Consider the following 17,689-nt stretch of genomic DNA (forward strand, 5'->3'; position numbering starts at 1 on the left):
ATACTGAGCAAATCTGGATAGGAGTCCCAGACCCTCTGCATCATGGGGATAAGCCATTTAACTGGAGGACATGCCTTGCAGCCAGCACACCCTCTCCCCGTTCCATCTGACAGGGGATACTGCCCAGGAATATACTCTGAAAGCATCGTGGCACAGCCTCGTGACTTCTCTTGAGGAGTAAGAAGACATGCGCAAAGGGTTCTGCCACTTCCAGGTAGCTGACTCGTGCATCGATGGGGCAGGTTTGGTGAAGGATGGCGGGGAGAGGCCTCTTGCCAACCCCACTAGATGGTCCTGAAATGCACTGCTCACAATGGCAAGACCAAAACAAAAAAGAACCCCATTGCTAGCGCTGTCTTGGGACCGGTTCCGTTCCCGACAGAGAAGCCACCCCCCACCTCGTCGTCGTCAGGCTATATACCTTGTTAGATCCACACGGAGTTCTTCCCATCCTTGCCGTTTGAGCTACCTTTCTCTGAGCTGGCTTTGGGCTTAGCCCCTTGCTTCTCCTGCGCGGTGTTGGCCCGGTTCTGCTCTGCCACCATCCCGCCGGACGCCGAGCTGCTGGTTCTCGGCGGCTGCCCGTTCGCCTGCGTGTGGTTGTAGCTCTGGAAAGCAATGTCCAGCTGCTCCTGAGCCACCCGCAAGTGTTTGTGGAGCGTGGACAAGTCCGGTGGGAGGTTCTCGTCGGGGCTCGTGCACTGCTGCTCCTGGGCTACGTTGGCCAAGTTCTGCTCGTGAGCCATCAGGCTGTTGGGGACCTTGGCCTGCTTGTCCGACTTCACCACCAGGTTGTATTCCGGGGGGCAGGAGATGTTCTTCGGGTAGGCGGCGTAATTGTAGGGCGGCTGGCGGAAGCTGTGCACCTTCCGGTCGCGGATGGCATCGCGGATGGTGCCGATGCCCAAGTGGCACATCTCGGCTACGTTGAGCAGCAGGCAGAGGCAGCTGACGACATACATCACCAGGAGGAAGATGGTCTTCTCCGTTGGCCTCGAGACAAAGCAGTCGACGTCATGGGGGCACGGCTGCCGGGTGCAGAGGTAGTACGGCGTGACCTCGAAGCCGTAGAGCATGTACTGCCCTATCAAGAAGCAGATTTCGAAAGAGGCTCTGGTGAGGAGCTGGAAGACGTAGATCTTCATCAAGCCCTCCTCTTGAATGTGTCTCCGGCCGTCGTGCTTCTTCTTCTGCTGCTCCTGCTCCTTCTTCTTCTCCTCCTTCGTCTTGACCTTCTCTTCGCTCTCCGCCACATCGTCCACGATCATGGGCTCTTCCTCCTCGGCTCCCAGGGGGTCCTCCAGGTTGCGGACGGCTTGCCAGTTGAGCGCGAACTGCTTCTTCTTCTTGAAGCCCCGGAACCTCTTCTTCTCCTCCTCGGAGGACCTGGCGATCCTGTGGATGGCGTAGCCCAAGTAGATGACGGAAGGCGTGGAGATCATGATGATCTGGAAGACCCAGAAGCGGACGTGCGACAGCGGGGCGAAGGCATCGTAGCAGACGTTGTCGCAGCCGGGCTGCTTGGTGTTGCAGGTGAACTTGCTCTGCTCATCCGAGTAGATGGACTCGCCCCCGACGGCCGTCAGGACGATGCGGAAGACGATCAGGACCGTCAGCCAGATCTTCCCCACGAAAGTGGAGTGATTGTGGATTTCTTCCAGCAGGCGGGTGAGGAAACTCCAGCTCATGTTTGTCATAGGGGCTAATCATTTATAACCTTCAAGAAAAAGGACAAGGGAGATCGAAGCACAGTTAATGCCAGTCTGTCCCACAGAAGGTGCTGCTGCTGCACCACAGAGTCATATAATTGTAGAGTTGGCAGGGACCACTGGGGGTCATCTAGTCCAACCCTCTGCAATACCGGAATCTTTGTGCCCAACATAGGGCTCGAACCCACAACCCTGAGATTAAGAGTCTCGTGCTCTGCCGACTGAGCTATCCCACCTGCTTCCTATTGGGAGTTTCCCAAGGCTTATATATGCTCTGCCTCCCCTGTATAAGAGTAACCTAAATTACGGATAAAAAATGACAATAAATCATGTGCAGCAGGTACTGCATAAATCATACCCAAAAGGGGCCTTTGCATAGGTATGTTCCCTCCCCTCACCCTTCTGCCAGGGGGCAGGATAGATGGGCACCAAAAGGGCCACAGCCGCGGTAGTGCATCTACTCTGCGTGCAGAAGTACCCGGGTTCAATCCCAGACATTTCCAGGCAGGGTTGGGATCTGACCCACTCTGAAATACCTGGAGAGTTGCTGCCAGGCAGTGTAGACATTACTGAACTAGAGGGACTAAGGGGGTACAAGGTAGTTTCCTGCAATATTAGTAAGGAGAAGGGCTATAGCTCAGTGATAGAACATCCCCTCTGGATGCAGAAGGGGTCCCAGGTTCAATCCTCAGCAACTCCAGCTAGGGCTGGAGATGTTCTCTTGCCTGAAACCTGAGAGAGCTGCTGCCGGTCAGTGCAAACCTCACTGAGCTAGATGGACCATCAGTCTGACTCGGTACAGTGGTACCTCGGGTTACAAACACCTCGGGTTACAAACACTTCGGGTCAGGGGCGGAGCAAGGGGGCAGGGGGGGTAGTCCGCCCCGGGTACCGCCATGGAGGTGGTGACACTCTGGGGGCATCAACTTTTAAAAGGCTGCAACGCGCGAACAGCAGCACAGCGTCTGTGCTGCTGTTCACGCGCTGCAGCCTTAAAGGTTGCCGCACCGCACGGAAGGGGTGCCGGCCAATCGCGCCTGCCATCTTGGCTGGCACCCCTTCCGACCGGTGCTGCGCCGCGCTGCGTTTTAAGGCTGCAGCAGGTGAACAGCAGTGCAGCCCAGTGCCAGTCAGAAGGGGTGGCGGCCGGTCGTGCCCGCCCTCTTGGGTGGACTGCGCATGTCCACACATGCACAGTCCACCCAGGAGGCTGTGCACGCATTGTGATGTCAGGGCACGCGCGCTAGGGAGGGATGGGTGCCTTTAAGTTTGCCAACCCGGGCGGCAAAGGGGCTCGCTACGCCTCTGCTTCGGGTTACAGACTCCGCTAACCAGGAAGTAGTACCTCGGGTTAAGAACTTTACCTCAGGATGAGAACAGAAATCGTGCGGCAGCAGGAGGCCCCATTAGCTAAAGTGGCACCTCAGGTTAAGAACAGTTTCAGGTTAAGAATGGACCTCCGGAACGAATTAAGTTCATAACCAGAGGTGCCACTGCATAAAGCAGCTTTCTACAATTCTAAAAATAGAGGCACTGAGTCAGAGAGGGATGTCGCACCAAAAGTATGAAATCTCCCAGTGACACATAGGAACTTTGTACACCCTTTTTTCCTTACAAGAGGAAACCCAGGGCAAAGCCTGGACTTCCCTCTTGATAAAGACCGGGCAGAAACATCAGAGGCTGGGTAAAATTGCTTCGCAGGCTGGAGCCGAGTGCCGTTGGCGAATCCTGTTCTAAGACCTGCTGGCAGGTTTGGGCTGTGTTTGCACATCTCTAATAACATTTACTTATCATTTCCACAGCGTTTGCCAAATCTCAGTAATTCGTACAACGGCCCTGTAAGGTAGGACGGTATTATTCTAAACCGGTGGTTCTCAAAAGGTGTGGCAGGAGAGGATGGGAAGTGTTGTGGGAAGATTCAAGGACCGTCAAGCATTTAAACATTTCAGTGTAGTGTAGTGTAGTGTAGTGTAGTGTACACACACACACACAACCAAGAACAGTAGCCACACCTTTCTTCCAGAGCACTGGCTTTTCCCCTAAAGTTCTCCACGGCATATTTTTGTGAACGGGGATTTTCCATTCTGACCAATAAGAAACAGAAGGAAAGAGAAAGGCTTCTTCTTTGAAATTGATGCAGAGACGAGAGTTAGTTTGTCTCTAATTAGACCCAATATACCTAAATGAGATTATCTGGCAAAAGCAAGCTCACACCTCTCACTGACTTTGCATACATGCTTAAGGTGCATATGCAAGAGGCTCATTTAGAATTGTATTTTGGGAAAGATTCGCTTTCTTATGTATAGTAGCTGGGAGTCGATTCTTTATATTATCAATTAAAAAAATTCACTGTGGCATGAGCCCAATTTTATTCTAAAAGTGTGGCCCAGAGAAAAAAGTTTGAGAAACTCTGTTCTAAGCATATTGTACGGTTGTGGCCAAGAGAATAGGGAGAGGGGTTTGCCTAAAGTCCCCTAGCGAGGCCAAACCAGAGGTGGGTCTCAAGCAATTATGCATTTCCTGGTTTGTGCGCCATGATACCTAGCGTTCCTTAGTAGTGAAGTCCAGACTTCTAGTATGGGGCGGGCAGGCTGGGGGCAGAGCCCAGAGCAGGCCTCAGGAGGAGCTCCACGATTTGGGGCAGGTTCAGGGATGGATTCCCCTAACCTGGTGCAGAGCCCTGAACAGATGCTGTCTCTTGTTGACATCCGTTGCTGCAGTATTTGTCAACTCCTCTCCAAATGGTTCCATTCCAGCAGGCCATTATGGGAATTTTGTTTAATGACCCCCTCTTTCAGTGGGCCTGGGAAGGATTCCTCACATAGGATTCACCACCCCTCAGAGCCCATCACCCAGCCCTTCCCGGCTTGCTTTTATCAGCCAGGATGGACAAGGGTCAAGAAGACAGGTGGTCGGTTTCACTCGTCCAAGCAGCCTGTCCACATCTTCGGTGGTAACAGATTGAAATTGATCCCATATAACATGACTAGACAGGGTTCTAGCACTCTCCTGCCCCGGCCCTGCTCCCATGGTGGAGTCTACCTCCTTCCGAATCTGAGCGACTTTATCTGCAAAAAAAAAAACTTTGCAAAAGCATTGCAGGAGATCTTAGGGTCCCTACCAGGCCCTGATGATGAAGGTGGTTCTGATAGATTGCGAACCACCTGAAAGAGTCTCCTGCTGCTGTTTTCTGCAGATGCAATAGAGGCGGCAAAGAAAAAATGCTAATAATAATAATAATAATCACAAAATAATAATAATAATAATAATAATCTTAAAAAGCAGACATCACCTTGCCGACAAAGTTAAGGCTATGGTTTTCCCAGTAGTAATGTATGGAAGTGAGAGATGGACCATAAAGAAGGCTGATCGTCAAAGAATTGATGCTTTTGAATTATGGTGTTGGAGGAGACTCTTGAGAGTCCCATGGACTGCAAAAAGATCAAACCTATCCCTTCTGAAGGAAATCAGCCCTGAGTGCTCACTGGAAGGGCAGATCCTGAAGCTGAGGCTCCAGTACTTTGGCCACCTCATGAGAAGAGAAGACTCCCTGGAAAAGACCCTGATGTTGGGAAAGATGGAGGGCACAAGGAGAAGGGGGCGACAGAGGACAAGATGGTTGGACAGTGTTCTCGAAGCGACCAGCATGAGTTTGGCCAAACTGCGGGATGCAGTGGAGGATAGGGGGTGCCTGGCGTGCTCTGGTCCATGGGTTCACGAAGAGTCGGACACGACTGAAAGACTGAACAACAAAAATCACAAATAGCAGCTTTCTGAGGAAGACAGTATGGTTCATTGCTAGAAGGAAACTCTCCTCTGGCTCTTTCTATATCCTCTTCTGTCTTTATTCAGCCAGCGGGAGAAACATCAATTAAGCTTCCCGCAAGATATCCAATGTGAATGGATAGTCTGCTGTTAACAAAGGACTCAGCTACACAGCTGCAAATAAAAATTTTTAAATGTGTTGTAAAAGTGCAATATACAAATGTGACACTAGAATGGAGACAGTGAGCGATGCAAAATTCAATTTATTTTTTTCAAAAAAAGCATTTTCACAGCGTTTTTTATATGTGTATAGATTCCACCAAACTATGTTTGGTCAGAGGGACTGGCTTGGTACAAGCCAGTTGTCACTCAGGGTGGAAAATGGGACTGATAATAGCTCAGCTTCTAAGTATGACTGCCATAAAGACTTCCTTGTATAACGAATAATTATGCATTGTAAAAACCATGAGTCATGATCATTGGTGACTTCCTTCTATCTCTCCCCTCAATTTTTTTTTATATTAGAGCATGACTTCATTGGCCTGGGTGCAGGGACGGAACAAGGGGTGTGTGGTGGGTGCAGGCCGCCCCGGGTGTCACCACTAAGGGGGGGGGTGACAAAATGACGGGCGGCACTCACCGCGGGGCCTGCAGCACGCCCGAGCCACACGTCTCTCCTGGGAGAGACACAGTGGCTTGGGCGTGCGCAGGCTCTGCGCTGCCCAAATGGTCCACCCACTGCCTCCCCCCCCCCAGCTGTAGGGTGGCTGAGTGAGAGGAGGCCCCGTGGTGCGCCCTGCCCCTATGGGCGGCTGTGAGGGACCCTTAGTTTCCCACCAAGAGCCCTCACAACTGTAAAACGTTTCCCCTGACTGTGTCTCTCCCTAGGGTTCACCGACGACTAAAATGAATCCCCAAAATGATGTTATGAGAGATGGCCTCGGGGTACCTCAGTGCTCCACGTTCTTAAAATGAAACTCCTGCCACCTTGGGATCTCCCGCCCTGGGTTCCCAAACTGCTGCAGCTTGCCTTTCTTTCTGGCAACTGCGTGGCACCTTTGGCTTCACTGCCCAGTCCTCTGTGTGTTAGGAAAATAAGCCACCCGTCCCCTTTTCCTCAGGAAACCTCTAGTGCTTTTCCCCTCAACCACTCCTCTAGAGGTACTGACGCACTGCCAGAGTCCACGAACGTTGAAAAACAAAATATGTTTATTGAGGTAACTTAAATATCATGGATGTTAAGGTAGAATGCGGTTACAATGTTTTTCTATTAGGTACATAAGCTTGGTTACAACATGAAACAGGATAAAAACTTTCCTTTCCTAACCTAAGCCTAACCTCCAACCCGCTCACCCTCTCACCCTCACTCCCTGACCCACAACAACCGCCCAACTGCCATTCTCTCCCTTTTAAAAGGTAGAAAAGACCCGCCTCTGCGATTGAGCTGCCAGTCATCTAGAGTGGGTGTTAACTCTTCGAGTGCTGGGCACCTGCTCACACCCAGACACAGGGTTGGTCCATTACAGCGGCTCACCCCGCCCCTGGGCACGCTGCCCCAGGCGCCCCAGCTGCTTCCTCTGCCACTGCCTGGGTGGGCCAGTGCTACCATGTTGTTTTCAAAGACTGTCGTTTTCGTAAGCTGTGTTGATTCACGGGGTACATATGTGAGACCTGGGGACACGGGATCAATCTTTTTACGCATTTATTTATTACTAAAACGTGGATCCAGATATTTTATGCTCTGTGGATGGGAAAGTTTGTGCAGGGACAACTGTGATCAGAACATAATAGGGTCGCCATACGTTCTTGTGGAAGTATGGGTGGAAGTAAGGCTATGTACATATTAGCTGAGTGCTCACTAGAAGGACAGATCCTGAAGTTGAGGCTCCAGTACTTTGGCCACCTCATGAGAAGAGAAGACTCCCTAGAAAAGACCCTGATGTTGGGAAAGATGGAGGGCACAAGGAGAAGGGGACGACAGAGGATGAGATGGTTGGACAGTGTTCTCGAAGCTACTAACATGAGTTTGGCCAAACTGCGAGAGGCAGTGAAGGATAGGCGTGCCTGGCGTGCTCTGGTCCATGGGGTCACGAAGAGTCGGACACGACTGAACGACTGAACAACAACAACATATTAGCAACTTACAACACAGTGTAGTTCCCCCTCCCCTCCCGTTGTAAGTCACATTTGCATGCTGCCGTACAAGCAGTAGAGAAGGAGCAGGGATGTCATCGCCCAAGAGCACAGAGAAACCAGTGTAAACGATAATGTGTACAATGCCTTGGACTTTTAGTCTGTTGCATTAAAACAACTCAGGATCCTGCCGTAGCCCATTCAAGACTAACGAATTATGGGATAAACTTCCGTAGGCCCAAGAACACAAACACACCGCTATCTATTTTTGAGACTTTAAAATACAGGCTTTAAGAGAGATACAGGACTCGTCGTTGGGGTTGCAGCTTGGGTTGTAACAAGACCCCGTTAAACTGAGGATGCTACCAGAGTGTTGCTATTCAATCGCATGCCAGCACATTCAGGTTGTGCAGTTGAAGGGTGGGGTGTGTGTGTCTTGTGCAAGAAACCCACTCCCCCCCCCCAAATAAGACCTTTTACCATAAGAAGATGGTTGAGGGAATGCACTGGGAGGTGTGGATAACGCTTGCTTTAATGCAATGCCATCCAAGTTCCCTGCGGACGAATCAGGACAAATGCTCAACAAACCACTCTGGGAGGCTCACTGAAGAGTGAATAGGATTGCCCTGCAACTTTAGGAGTGGGGTGTGGGTGGACGGAAGCTCGATACGTTTGGGAAACTGCCTTAAGAACTGTGTGCCGCGGCCTGAGCGCTCAAAGGCAACAGACCTTTTCTTTGACTGCGGGAACGCCATAGTTGAGATCTCTGTCTTCCACACCATTACATGAGCTCCAAAGGCCGGAACATAATGCAAGGAATGTGTTCCGCAGATAACGGGGGAAGAGAAAGGTGGGGTAGGCAGATCAGGAGAAGTCCACACCCTCCAGTATTTCTCCGATGAAAACAGGGACACCCTAAGGAAAACGGGACATTCTGGGATCAAATCAGAAACCGGAATGGCTTCTGTAAATATGGAAAATAGGGACACTTGGTGGGTCTGGAAAACTCTATGTACGATGAGGATTAAGGAAAAGTGGGTTTTGAGGGGTTGGAAAAGAAAGCAGGAGAACTAAAATGCGGTGGTTTGATAGCATTTTTATATCACATTCCCACCCACCCCATCTGGGCATCCCCTCCACACCTCCTCCGATTCTCGGAGGATTCTCATGCCGCGAGACGAAAACAGGGAGAAATTGATAGGAATAAGTTACTCACAAAAGGCATGATGTTCATGGCTGAAGGCTCCCTTGCCATCCAGATCTTCCCAAGGAAGTTTTTCCACAACCACAGTTTCTTCAGGAAGGCAGGGGGGATATGCATCCCCATCAGGAAAATGTCTCGTGAAACTAACGCCCCACCAGCTTGAGAAGGAGACTTTTCAGCGAACTTTTAAACACATCCTGCCGGACTCCGCCTTTCTGACAACGAAGCTGCCACCCCTCTTCACCACCACTACCCTCACCCCCCCCCAAAAATCCTAACAACCCCGGGGGCACCGGTTAAGAGCAAAACCCACGTCGTTTTCCTTCGCAGGAGGAAAAGGAGAAGCGTTCGAACAAAAGTTTCATCGGAGTGGACGGGAAGGTATTCCAGTGTTTGCTCTCACTGGGTCTGTCCAATGCGTCCTGTGCTGGAAACAGCTGACTGAGCAGGGATTTTATAAAAGGGGAGAAAGGAAAGGGGGGGGAGAAGACCCCACTCTGAAACTCTCCTTAAAATCCTTCTGGTTTAACGTTGCTGTGTTTTGCTTTCCCCTTATTGGGTGGAAGTTCAGAGCGCCAGTCTAGGGCATCAGTAACGGATTTGGAGGACGGAAAGCGTGACTAATGAGAAACATCTGGGAAGCACATGGGCAGGGATGTGGAGGGGAGTCTCTGGGAGGAAAGAAAGACTAGACTCCTCAAGGAAGGAGCAGGAAAGACATTTCTCAGCTTAAACACTGAGAAGCTATTGGCAATTTCCGGGGCAGGGGAGGAGTAGGCCCATACGAAAACACTGCCTGAAAGAAGGTGCCTTCAACCTGAAGCCCAGAAAGCCCGTTCATAAAGTAAGAATTGGTGGTGCCTGAAATTCTGCATGGTTCCCCCCCCAAAAAAAACCCCCACATTTCTGCAACTGAAGGAAAGCTTTTGGGGGAGGAGGGGCTTACACACTTTGCTTAGTCTGCAAATAAATTAAATGTATTAATTGGCAATCCATTGCATTCACAACAGTCTGTGCAATTAGCGGGGAAACAATTCAATACTTTGCCCTGTGTTCGGGGATAAAGTTTGAGACTCCCAAGACCTTTAAGCTAGAGAAAGGGTGTGTGTGTGTGTGTGTGTGTGTGTGTGTGTGTGTCTGCCTGCCTGCCTGCCTGTCAATCTCTCAGTTGGAGCCTTCTCCAACCTCAGATGTTAAACTATTAACTCCCATCACCCCATAACTGTCAACCTTTTCCTTTTTTTGTGGGAAATTCCCTTATTATAGCATTGGGAAACAGCAGGGAGGGTTGACATCTATGCATGACCCTCTGGCCAGAACTGATGGGGGTTGGAGTCCAACATCTGGAAGTCACCATGTTATAGGAAATTGCTTTATACCGGGTCGACGTTCTGCCCATTTGCCCCCAGTACTGCACACTCTGGCTTGCAGGAGCTCTCCAGGGTCTCAGACAGAGGTCTTTGCCATAATTTGATTCCTGATCCATTTGCTAGGGATGAAACCTGAGACCTCTGTACACAAGCGCATACCCTCTACCGGTGAATAACAGTCCCTCCCTCTTGAGATGCTAACAGCCCAGTCCGCTGCACACCTACTCAGAAGTAAACCCAGCAGAGTTCCATGGGGTTTACTCCCCGATAAGTGCGCAAGACAGCAGCCAAAAAACGATTTGCAGGCATTTATTATTTGTATTTCTAAGACACCTCATTAAAAAAGTTATCTAGGCACTGCACAATAAAATGCAGCAATAAAACCAAGATGCAATAAAAACCCGCAATGAACTTTTAAAACTCCAGCCACCATAAAAACCAAACACAAAATAAAAAGCAATTTTTAAAGAGCACAGTAGTGAAAACCAACTGTCAAATACAAGGGCTAAAACCCAGCAAACAGAAGTTAGCTCCCCCACCCACCAAATATCTTTAAAGCTCTGGTAAAGCAGAAGAATTGGAACCAGGAAGCTGCCTTATACTGAGTCAGAAACATTGGTCCAGCTAGCTCAGTATTGCCTGCACTGACTGGCAGCAGCTCTCCAGAGTTTCAGGAGGGGGATTTCCCAGCCCAACCGGGCAATGCTGGGGATTGGGACCTTCTGCATGCAAAACAGGTGCTCTACCACTCAGCTACAGCCCTTCCCTAAAAATCTTAGGGAAATAACCACTATGTGGGCACCAAGTGAGCTTTCCTGGGGAAATTCTACATCCAGGGGGGCCACCACAGAAAAGGCTCTTACGCTGCCATTTTCTGAACTTCAGATCAAAAGGGCACACTGAGAACAGCCTTTGTGGACAATGCTGAGGTAAGGGTAGGGGCATATGGGAGAAGGAGATATGTACCAAGGGCTTTATCAGTCCTTGAACAGAACCCAGAGATGAATTGCAAGCCAGACAGAAAATGTTAAGAATAAAATTGGCGTACTATGGTTTAGAAAGGCAGGGAGGACCTGGAAGTTGCCCATTAGCTGTTAGCACCTGAATAGCAGACTGAGCAGGCAAACCAATCACCTGATCGCAGCATCCCTACTACACTACCAGCTCCATCTGGTACACCAGCTGAGACTTTACCTGCCTGCGCACCGTCTCGCCAAAGTGCTCCATGCTCTGGTTATCTCCCACTTGGACTACTGCAATGCGCTCTCTGTGGGGCTGCCTTTGAAGGTGGCTCAGAATCTACAACTAATCCAGAATGCAGCAGCTAGACTAATGGCTGGGAGCAACCGCTGGGACCATAGAACACTGGTCCTAAGAGATCTACATTGACTCCCAGTATGTTTCCAAGCACAAAGTGTTGGCACTGACCTTTCAAGCCCTAAACGGCCTCGGTCCTGTATACCTGAAGGAGCATCTCCACCCCCATCGCCCAGCCCGGACACTGAGGTCCAGCTCCATGAGCCTTCTGGCAGTTCCCTCACTGCGAGAAGTGATGCTACAGGGAACCAGGCAGAGGGCCTTCTCGGTAGTGGCACCCGCCCTGTGGAACGCCCTCCCGTCAGATGTCAAGGAAATAAACAACTACCTGACTTTCAGAAGACATCTGAAGGCGGGCCTGTTTAGGGAAGTTTTTAATGTTTGATGTTTTTAATATTCTGTTGGAAGAGTGGCTGAGGCAACCCAGTCAAGGTGGGTGGGGTACAAATAGATGATGATGATGAGATGAATTGCATTTCTTCCTAAGTTATGGCAATTGTTTCTGAATCCCCCCCCCTCTATATATATGCTAATGTTATACATATCTCTTGTCCTTTCTTTTTTGTGGGGACGCCTAAGCGGCCACTGTAAAATTACATGCATATGTATTATGTATCTTAAGAAAGAACCCTGCTCTGGTGCTGGTCTGATTTTCAGAAGCAAGAGAGATCTGGACATTTTCTCTGAAACCTAAAATGAGGGACTGACTCCAGAGTCTGCCAGAACCTCCAGGAAGTTTTGCCATGCTGGGATTTCAAGAGGGATGGAAGTTTCACCCCAAGGAACAATGCAAGCGAGAAACAGGATTAGTGCTAGAAACAAGAAAATAAATGCAAAGAAGGGAGGAAGCCTCAAGGACCAGAAGAACTTTTTTTTTTTAAAAAAAGAAAAGAATAGAGACAATAATGTTTATGTGGGGAGAGACAACGGCAGGATGTCATGCTACACAGCTAGGAAGAGTAAGGGCAGATTTTATTGTTTCAACCAAGGGTTGTGTTGGTGTCAGATAGGAAGATAAAAAGCCTCTGGGGGAGATCATCTGCCCTGCAGTACTGATAAAAGAGATGCACAATTTGGCGTGGATGAGACTTTAATTTGCAAACCTGCCTAATTTGCAACAGAGAACCAGAATACAGCCATCCTATGAGCTTTGCAAGGGAATTCTCCAGCCAAGTACAAAAATGCATATACTGCGGGTGAAGTTTGCATTTAAAAAATGCACATATTTGTGAAAATAACATACAAAAATGCATGATTTTTTTGGGGGGGGGCGATTGCTTTGCAGAAATGTGAACACGAGACACAATTTGCATTAAAAATGTGTAACGCAGGCAAAATTCACACTGCAATGCCAATTCATTTTCTAAGCCTGGAAAAGTAGCTCTGTATCTGCCAGCCGGAGACTCCCTCCTGCAGCTGCTGAATTGTAGTTTGCAGCCCTTTATCAAGGCCATCATTGTCACCGCGGAGTCCTAAAATGGTTTTTAAACAAGATATTTTTCAGACATAAACATGTGCTTAGGAGATGGGCACCCTCCTCCTTAAATAACTTCCTGCATTTCCTGAATTTACCTCTTCCTGGCGGCCGCTGTCTTGGGGGGGGGGTCATTTCCCTCTCAAACACAAAGCTGATGTGGACTTGAGGCAGACACAGGAAGATGAAAAGGGAAGGGACATACCACTGATAGGGCATGCTGTGTTGGAAAAGTTACAATCCCATCTTTCCTTGAGCACAATCCAAGGGAACTCTCGTGCACGAGCTCCCCTGAAAGGGAGGTCCATGGAAACATCTAACCTTGTTTGCAGCAGCTCCATGTTATTGGGATCTAATACTTCATACATTTTGGGCAGCCTATTACAGGATTTAAGGATGTATCTGGTAGGTGAATGCGAACGTTGTGTACATATATGGGGTTGCAATGGAGCCTGCTGGTCTCAGTGGTCCAGTTACCTGTGGGGGACAGGTAATTCTGCTCTGCCTTCAGTCCGGTTGGAGCAATTCAATGAAGAAGAAGAAGAAGAGGAGGAGGAGGAGTTTGGCTTTGATATCCTGCTTTATCACTACCCCAAGGAGTCTCAAAGCGGCTAACATTCTCCTTTCCCTTCCTCCCCCAAAACAAACACTCTGTGAGGTGAGTGGGGCTGAGAGACTTCAGAGAAGTGTGACTAGCCCAAGGTCACCCAGCAGCTGCATGTGGAGGAGCAGAGACGCGAACCCGGTTCACCAGATTACGAGTCTACTGCTCTTAACCACTACACCACACTGGACCACAGAATTACTATTGCAGAAATTAATACTGCACAGCTTGAAGCAACTGGATGCTTAAAAATAGACTCCTTTGGGGATGAAGCATTGTCCAGACCATGGGTAGGCAAACTAAGACCCGGGGGCTGGATCCAGCCCAATCGCCTCCTAAATCCGGCCCTGGAATCAGCGTGTTTTTACATTATTAGAATGTGTGCTTTTATTTAAAATGCATCTCTGGGTTATTTGTGGGGCATAGGAATTCGTTCATTTCCCCCCCTTCAAAATATAGTCCGGCCCCCCCACAAGGTCTGAGGGACAGCACTTAGGGACAGTGCTGAAAAAGTTTGCTGACCCCTGATCCAGACCCATTAGACATTATTCAAAACTTTACTTGCAGAACTTTCTTCACAACAGAGCAAAAACATCAAAGATACACCCAAATAATTCCATAAGACATCTTGTGCTGTCTGGCACAGGTTCAGCATCTTAGAAAATGTGAAATACTCTGAACAGACCCATAAGCAAAGCTCTTTCTCTCTTTACAACCCCCATTAACCTGAGGCTATGCGCTCCCTGAGTGAGCTCCATTAGACATCCTTAGACATCCTTACTTCCACGGAGCTTGGGAACAATGACTAAAGGCATCCTTTCAAAATGGAGATTTGCAACCAAATACCTTTGTCACCTGATCTAAGGTTAAACACTCACGTGTTTAGCTAGCAGAATACAGCAGCAGGCATTTTCCATTCCGGTGTCAATCAAACAATTATACTTAACAATTACCAGCTGTCCAAAGAGCCTGCCTTTTGGATTTCTGCCTGAGACCCCACTCTGGGCTTGCATCCTTCTAATCAGAAGGCATACTGAGCAGTGATTCATACAGAGAAGCAGCAAGTAAGTTCCATTAGAGTAAACCTGCTCTGAAATAAGCTTGAAGTCTATGTCCAGTTTTAATTCAGAATAAAAAGGGTTCCTTTGCTGTCAAAAGTTTCGGAAGCACTAGGTATTCTTTGGAAAGCTTTTGCAATGGAAACGCATAAATCCCCCCCCCCCCCACAATGCCTTGAACAAAGGTTTATTACACTAACTGGATATGGACCACAAAAACATAGCATTTCTGGTACAGTGTTTGTGTATGGAGCAACAAAAAATAGCAGGGAAGTCATAAACACTGGCCAAATATTTGGTCTGGCAGGCAGCTAACCATGTATTTCAGGCAGAAGCTCAGATAAACACTAATTAGATACGGAAGGTTAAGCTGTCAGCAAGAGTTTAACAAGAGAAACCTTCACCCAGCAGGGCAACAGCTCTGAGAATAGAAAACAGGGTCAGATTCTCTCTAGGATATCAGATCCACCTCTCAAGTATCAACAGTGTGCAAGTTCTCCTCTCTCCAACACCAGCTGGATTACTCATTTTGCAAGACTGACATCTGGCTACAAATCAATGCAAATTCATTGCACATAAAAAGCTAGGCAAAAGTTCCGACAGGTAGAAAAAAATGACAGACTGAGCAGTTCCTGCCAGCATAGCAGCCTATTTTAAGGCTTGAAACGTTGTGAGGTTTCTTTGAAGCTCCTTTGCTGATTAATCTCTCCTTCTTGCTTCAATTCCTCTGCCCTTTAATCTTATTTCCAGTTCATTTTCCTCAGCTTGTTGTCTACTATACACCCTTCCTTTAGACACTTTGCCCCTTGGTTCCCTACATTCCAAACAATCTCCCAGTTAGCTGCCCGTGTGAGATTTTCATCCCAGTCAAACTGACAACTTTTCCTTTCCTCACAGAACTTGGACTTCAAACTGCTGGGTTCCTGGAGAAATTGAGCATTCCATTCCACAATGTCAGCTCAGCCAATCAGTGTCCAGGGCTTCACTGCCACAAGCACAACACAGAACAGACTAAGCTTTTTTCCCGAGCAGCAATGCAGTAGAATCTTACCCTTAGGATTATTCTTTTAGTATTGTTAAATTATGTACGGGTTGTATATAGAAGTGTGTGTGTTTCTTTTTTGTGTGTGTTCTGAAATTGTTATGTATTCTGTTGAGTTATGTGTATGATTTTGCTATTTAATAAAATTAATAAAAATTAGAAAAAAAGAAGAAGAAAAAGAATCTTCCCTTGGAAACAAGGCAAGGCAAAAGGAAATAATATTTTTGGGATCGAAAAAGAACTACACAAACACACACACAAATGAAGTTCACAAGGGGAAGGACAGAAAGGAGAGGTCAGAGGAAAAGCAAGGTCAGAGGAAAAGCAAGAGCTCAATTTAACATAATGCAAGGAATGAATGCAAGTATAATACAGAAGTGGTTACATCTTCTTAAGACCTAATGCCATTGGTAGTCAAGCTGAAGGTTGGGACCATGGCTATGGACAAGATTTTGGACACAGGTTCATATCCACAAATTTGCCCGTTTTTGCCTATGCTAATTTATATGTGCAGATGCATATTTACATGCCACAATAAACAAGGCAACAAATGTCCCATCTAAGTCATATATTTCCACACACCCCAATCAGGATCCATCCAGCTCAGCTGTTTATTCAGCATTCATCCTGACTTGCTTTCACAAAGCGTACATGGAGGTTAGACTATGTTTAGTTTTAGTTGAGTATTCGTTCTGATTCGTTTGTAGGGGTGTTTTACAGCCTCTCTCATGGGTGTAGCCAGGATTTATGTTGGGGGGGGGGGCAGAACTGAGCTATCTGCAATGTGATTTGGTCAGTTACTTAAGTATTTTTTATATATATTTACTTGATTCAAGGCGGGCAGCTATGCACACGGCCTCTCTCTCTCTCGGCACCCCTCCATTCCACATCAAAGTTAAAATGCCGTTCTGTGTCCAGAGGAGGGTGACAAAGATGGCAAGGGTCCTTCTGCCCAAGTCCAACGAGGGAAACGTTGAAGGACTTGGGTATATTTAGAGTGAAGAAGGGATAACTAAGAGGTTATGTGGTGTAGTGGTTAAGAGCGGTAGACTCGTAATCTGGTGAACCGGGTTCGTGTCTACGCTCCTCCACATGCAGCTGCTGAGTGACCTTGGGCTAGTCACACTTCTCTGAAGTCTCTCAGCCCCACTCACCTCACAGAGTGTTTGTTGTGGGGGAGGAATGGAAAGGAGAATGTTAGCCGCTTTGAGACTCCTTAGGGTAGTGATAAAGCGGGATATCAAATCCAAACTCCTCCTCCTCCTCCTCCTCCTCAACATTAGGAAGAACTTCCTGACAGTGAGAGCTGTTTGGCAGTGGAATTTGCTGCCAAGGAGTGTGGTGGAGTCTCCTTCTTTGGAGGTCTTTAAGCGGAGGCTTGACAGCCATCTGTCAGGAATGCTTTGATGGTGTTTCCTGCTCGGCAGGGGGTTGGACTGGATGGCCCTTGTGGTCTCTTCCAACTCTAGGATTCTATGATTCCTCCTCCTCCTCCTTCTTCTATCTGGTTGTTCTCTCTGAACAGGCCTTTCACAAAGATGGTGGAGCAAATCTGTTCTCTCTTTGCTTCAAGACCCAAACTGATGGGTCCAAATTATAAGGAAGGGGGTGGACTTTGAGCAAATATTATTAGGCCAGTATTAGCCGTGTGACGATGGAACAGACTGACCCTTCTTCCTTAGAGGCTTTTAAGCAGACGCTGAATATCCACCTATCGTCGGAGCTGCGGCAGGGAGACTGGACTCGAGGTCCCTGCCAGCTCTATCATCCTCCTCTCTCACATGGCTCCAGTTCACCCCAACTCCACCCCTTGAGTTTCAGGGTCTTAAGTAAGAACCCCCCCCTCCTGCCGGCTCATATGACTCCATGTTTTGCACTCTGCTATCAAACTCAAGTACAAAGAAATCTTTTATGAAGCTGACCTTGGCTCTCTGTGATTTATTCGCGGCAAGGTTTTCCCCTTCTCTGAGCAATCTGGGCTCCTTCCCAAGACAAGGAGGACAAAATGCTCCA

General features: G+C 48.2%; 1 protein-coding gene across 3 annotated transcripts in view; it reads right to left on the reverse strand.

Moving 5' to 3' along the window:
* Nucleotides 1–309: 309 nt before the first annotated feature.
* GJC2 (gap junction protein gamma 2) overlaps nucleotides 310–17,689 on the reverse strand; it is a 52,097-nt gene continuing 34,717 nt past the window's right edge. For all 3 annotated transcript variants that reach the window (XM_033165631.1, XM_033165632.1, XM_033165633.1), the window contains exon 2: nucleotides 310–1,717. In XM_033165631.1, coding sequence (XP_033021522.1) covers nucleotides 426–1,697 — 1,272 coding nt within the window. In that variant the 5' untranslated portion in view covers nucleotides 1,698–1,717 and the 3' untranslated portion in view covers nucleotides 310–425. The remainder of the gene's footprint in view (nucleotides 1,718–17,689) is intronic.

This window comes from Lacerta agilis, chromosome 12 (assembly GCF_009819535.1).
Source record: "Lacerta agilis isolate rLacAgi1 chromosome 12, rLacAgi1.pri, whole genome shotgun sequence".
NCBI classification, from domain to species: domain Eukaryota; kingdom Metazoa; phylum Chordata; class Lepidosauria; order Squamata; family Lacertidae; genus Lacerta; species Lacerta agilis.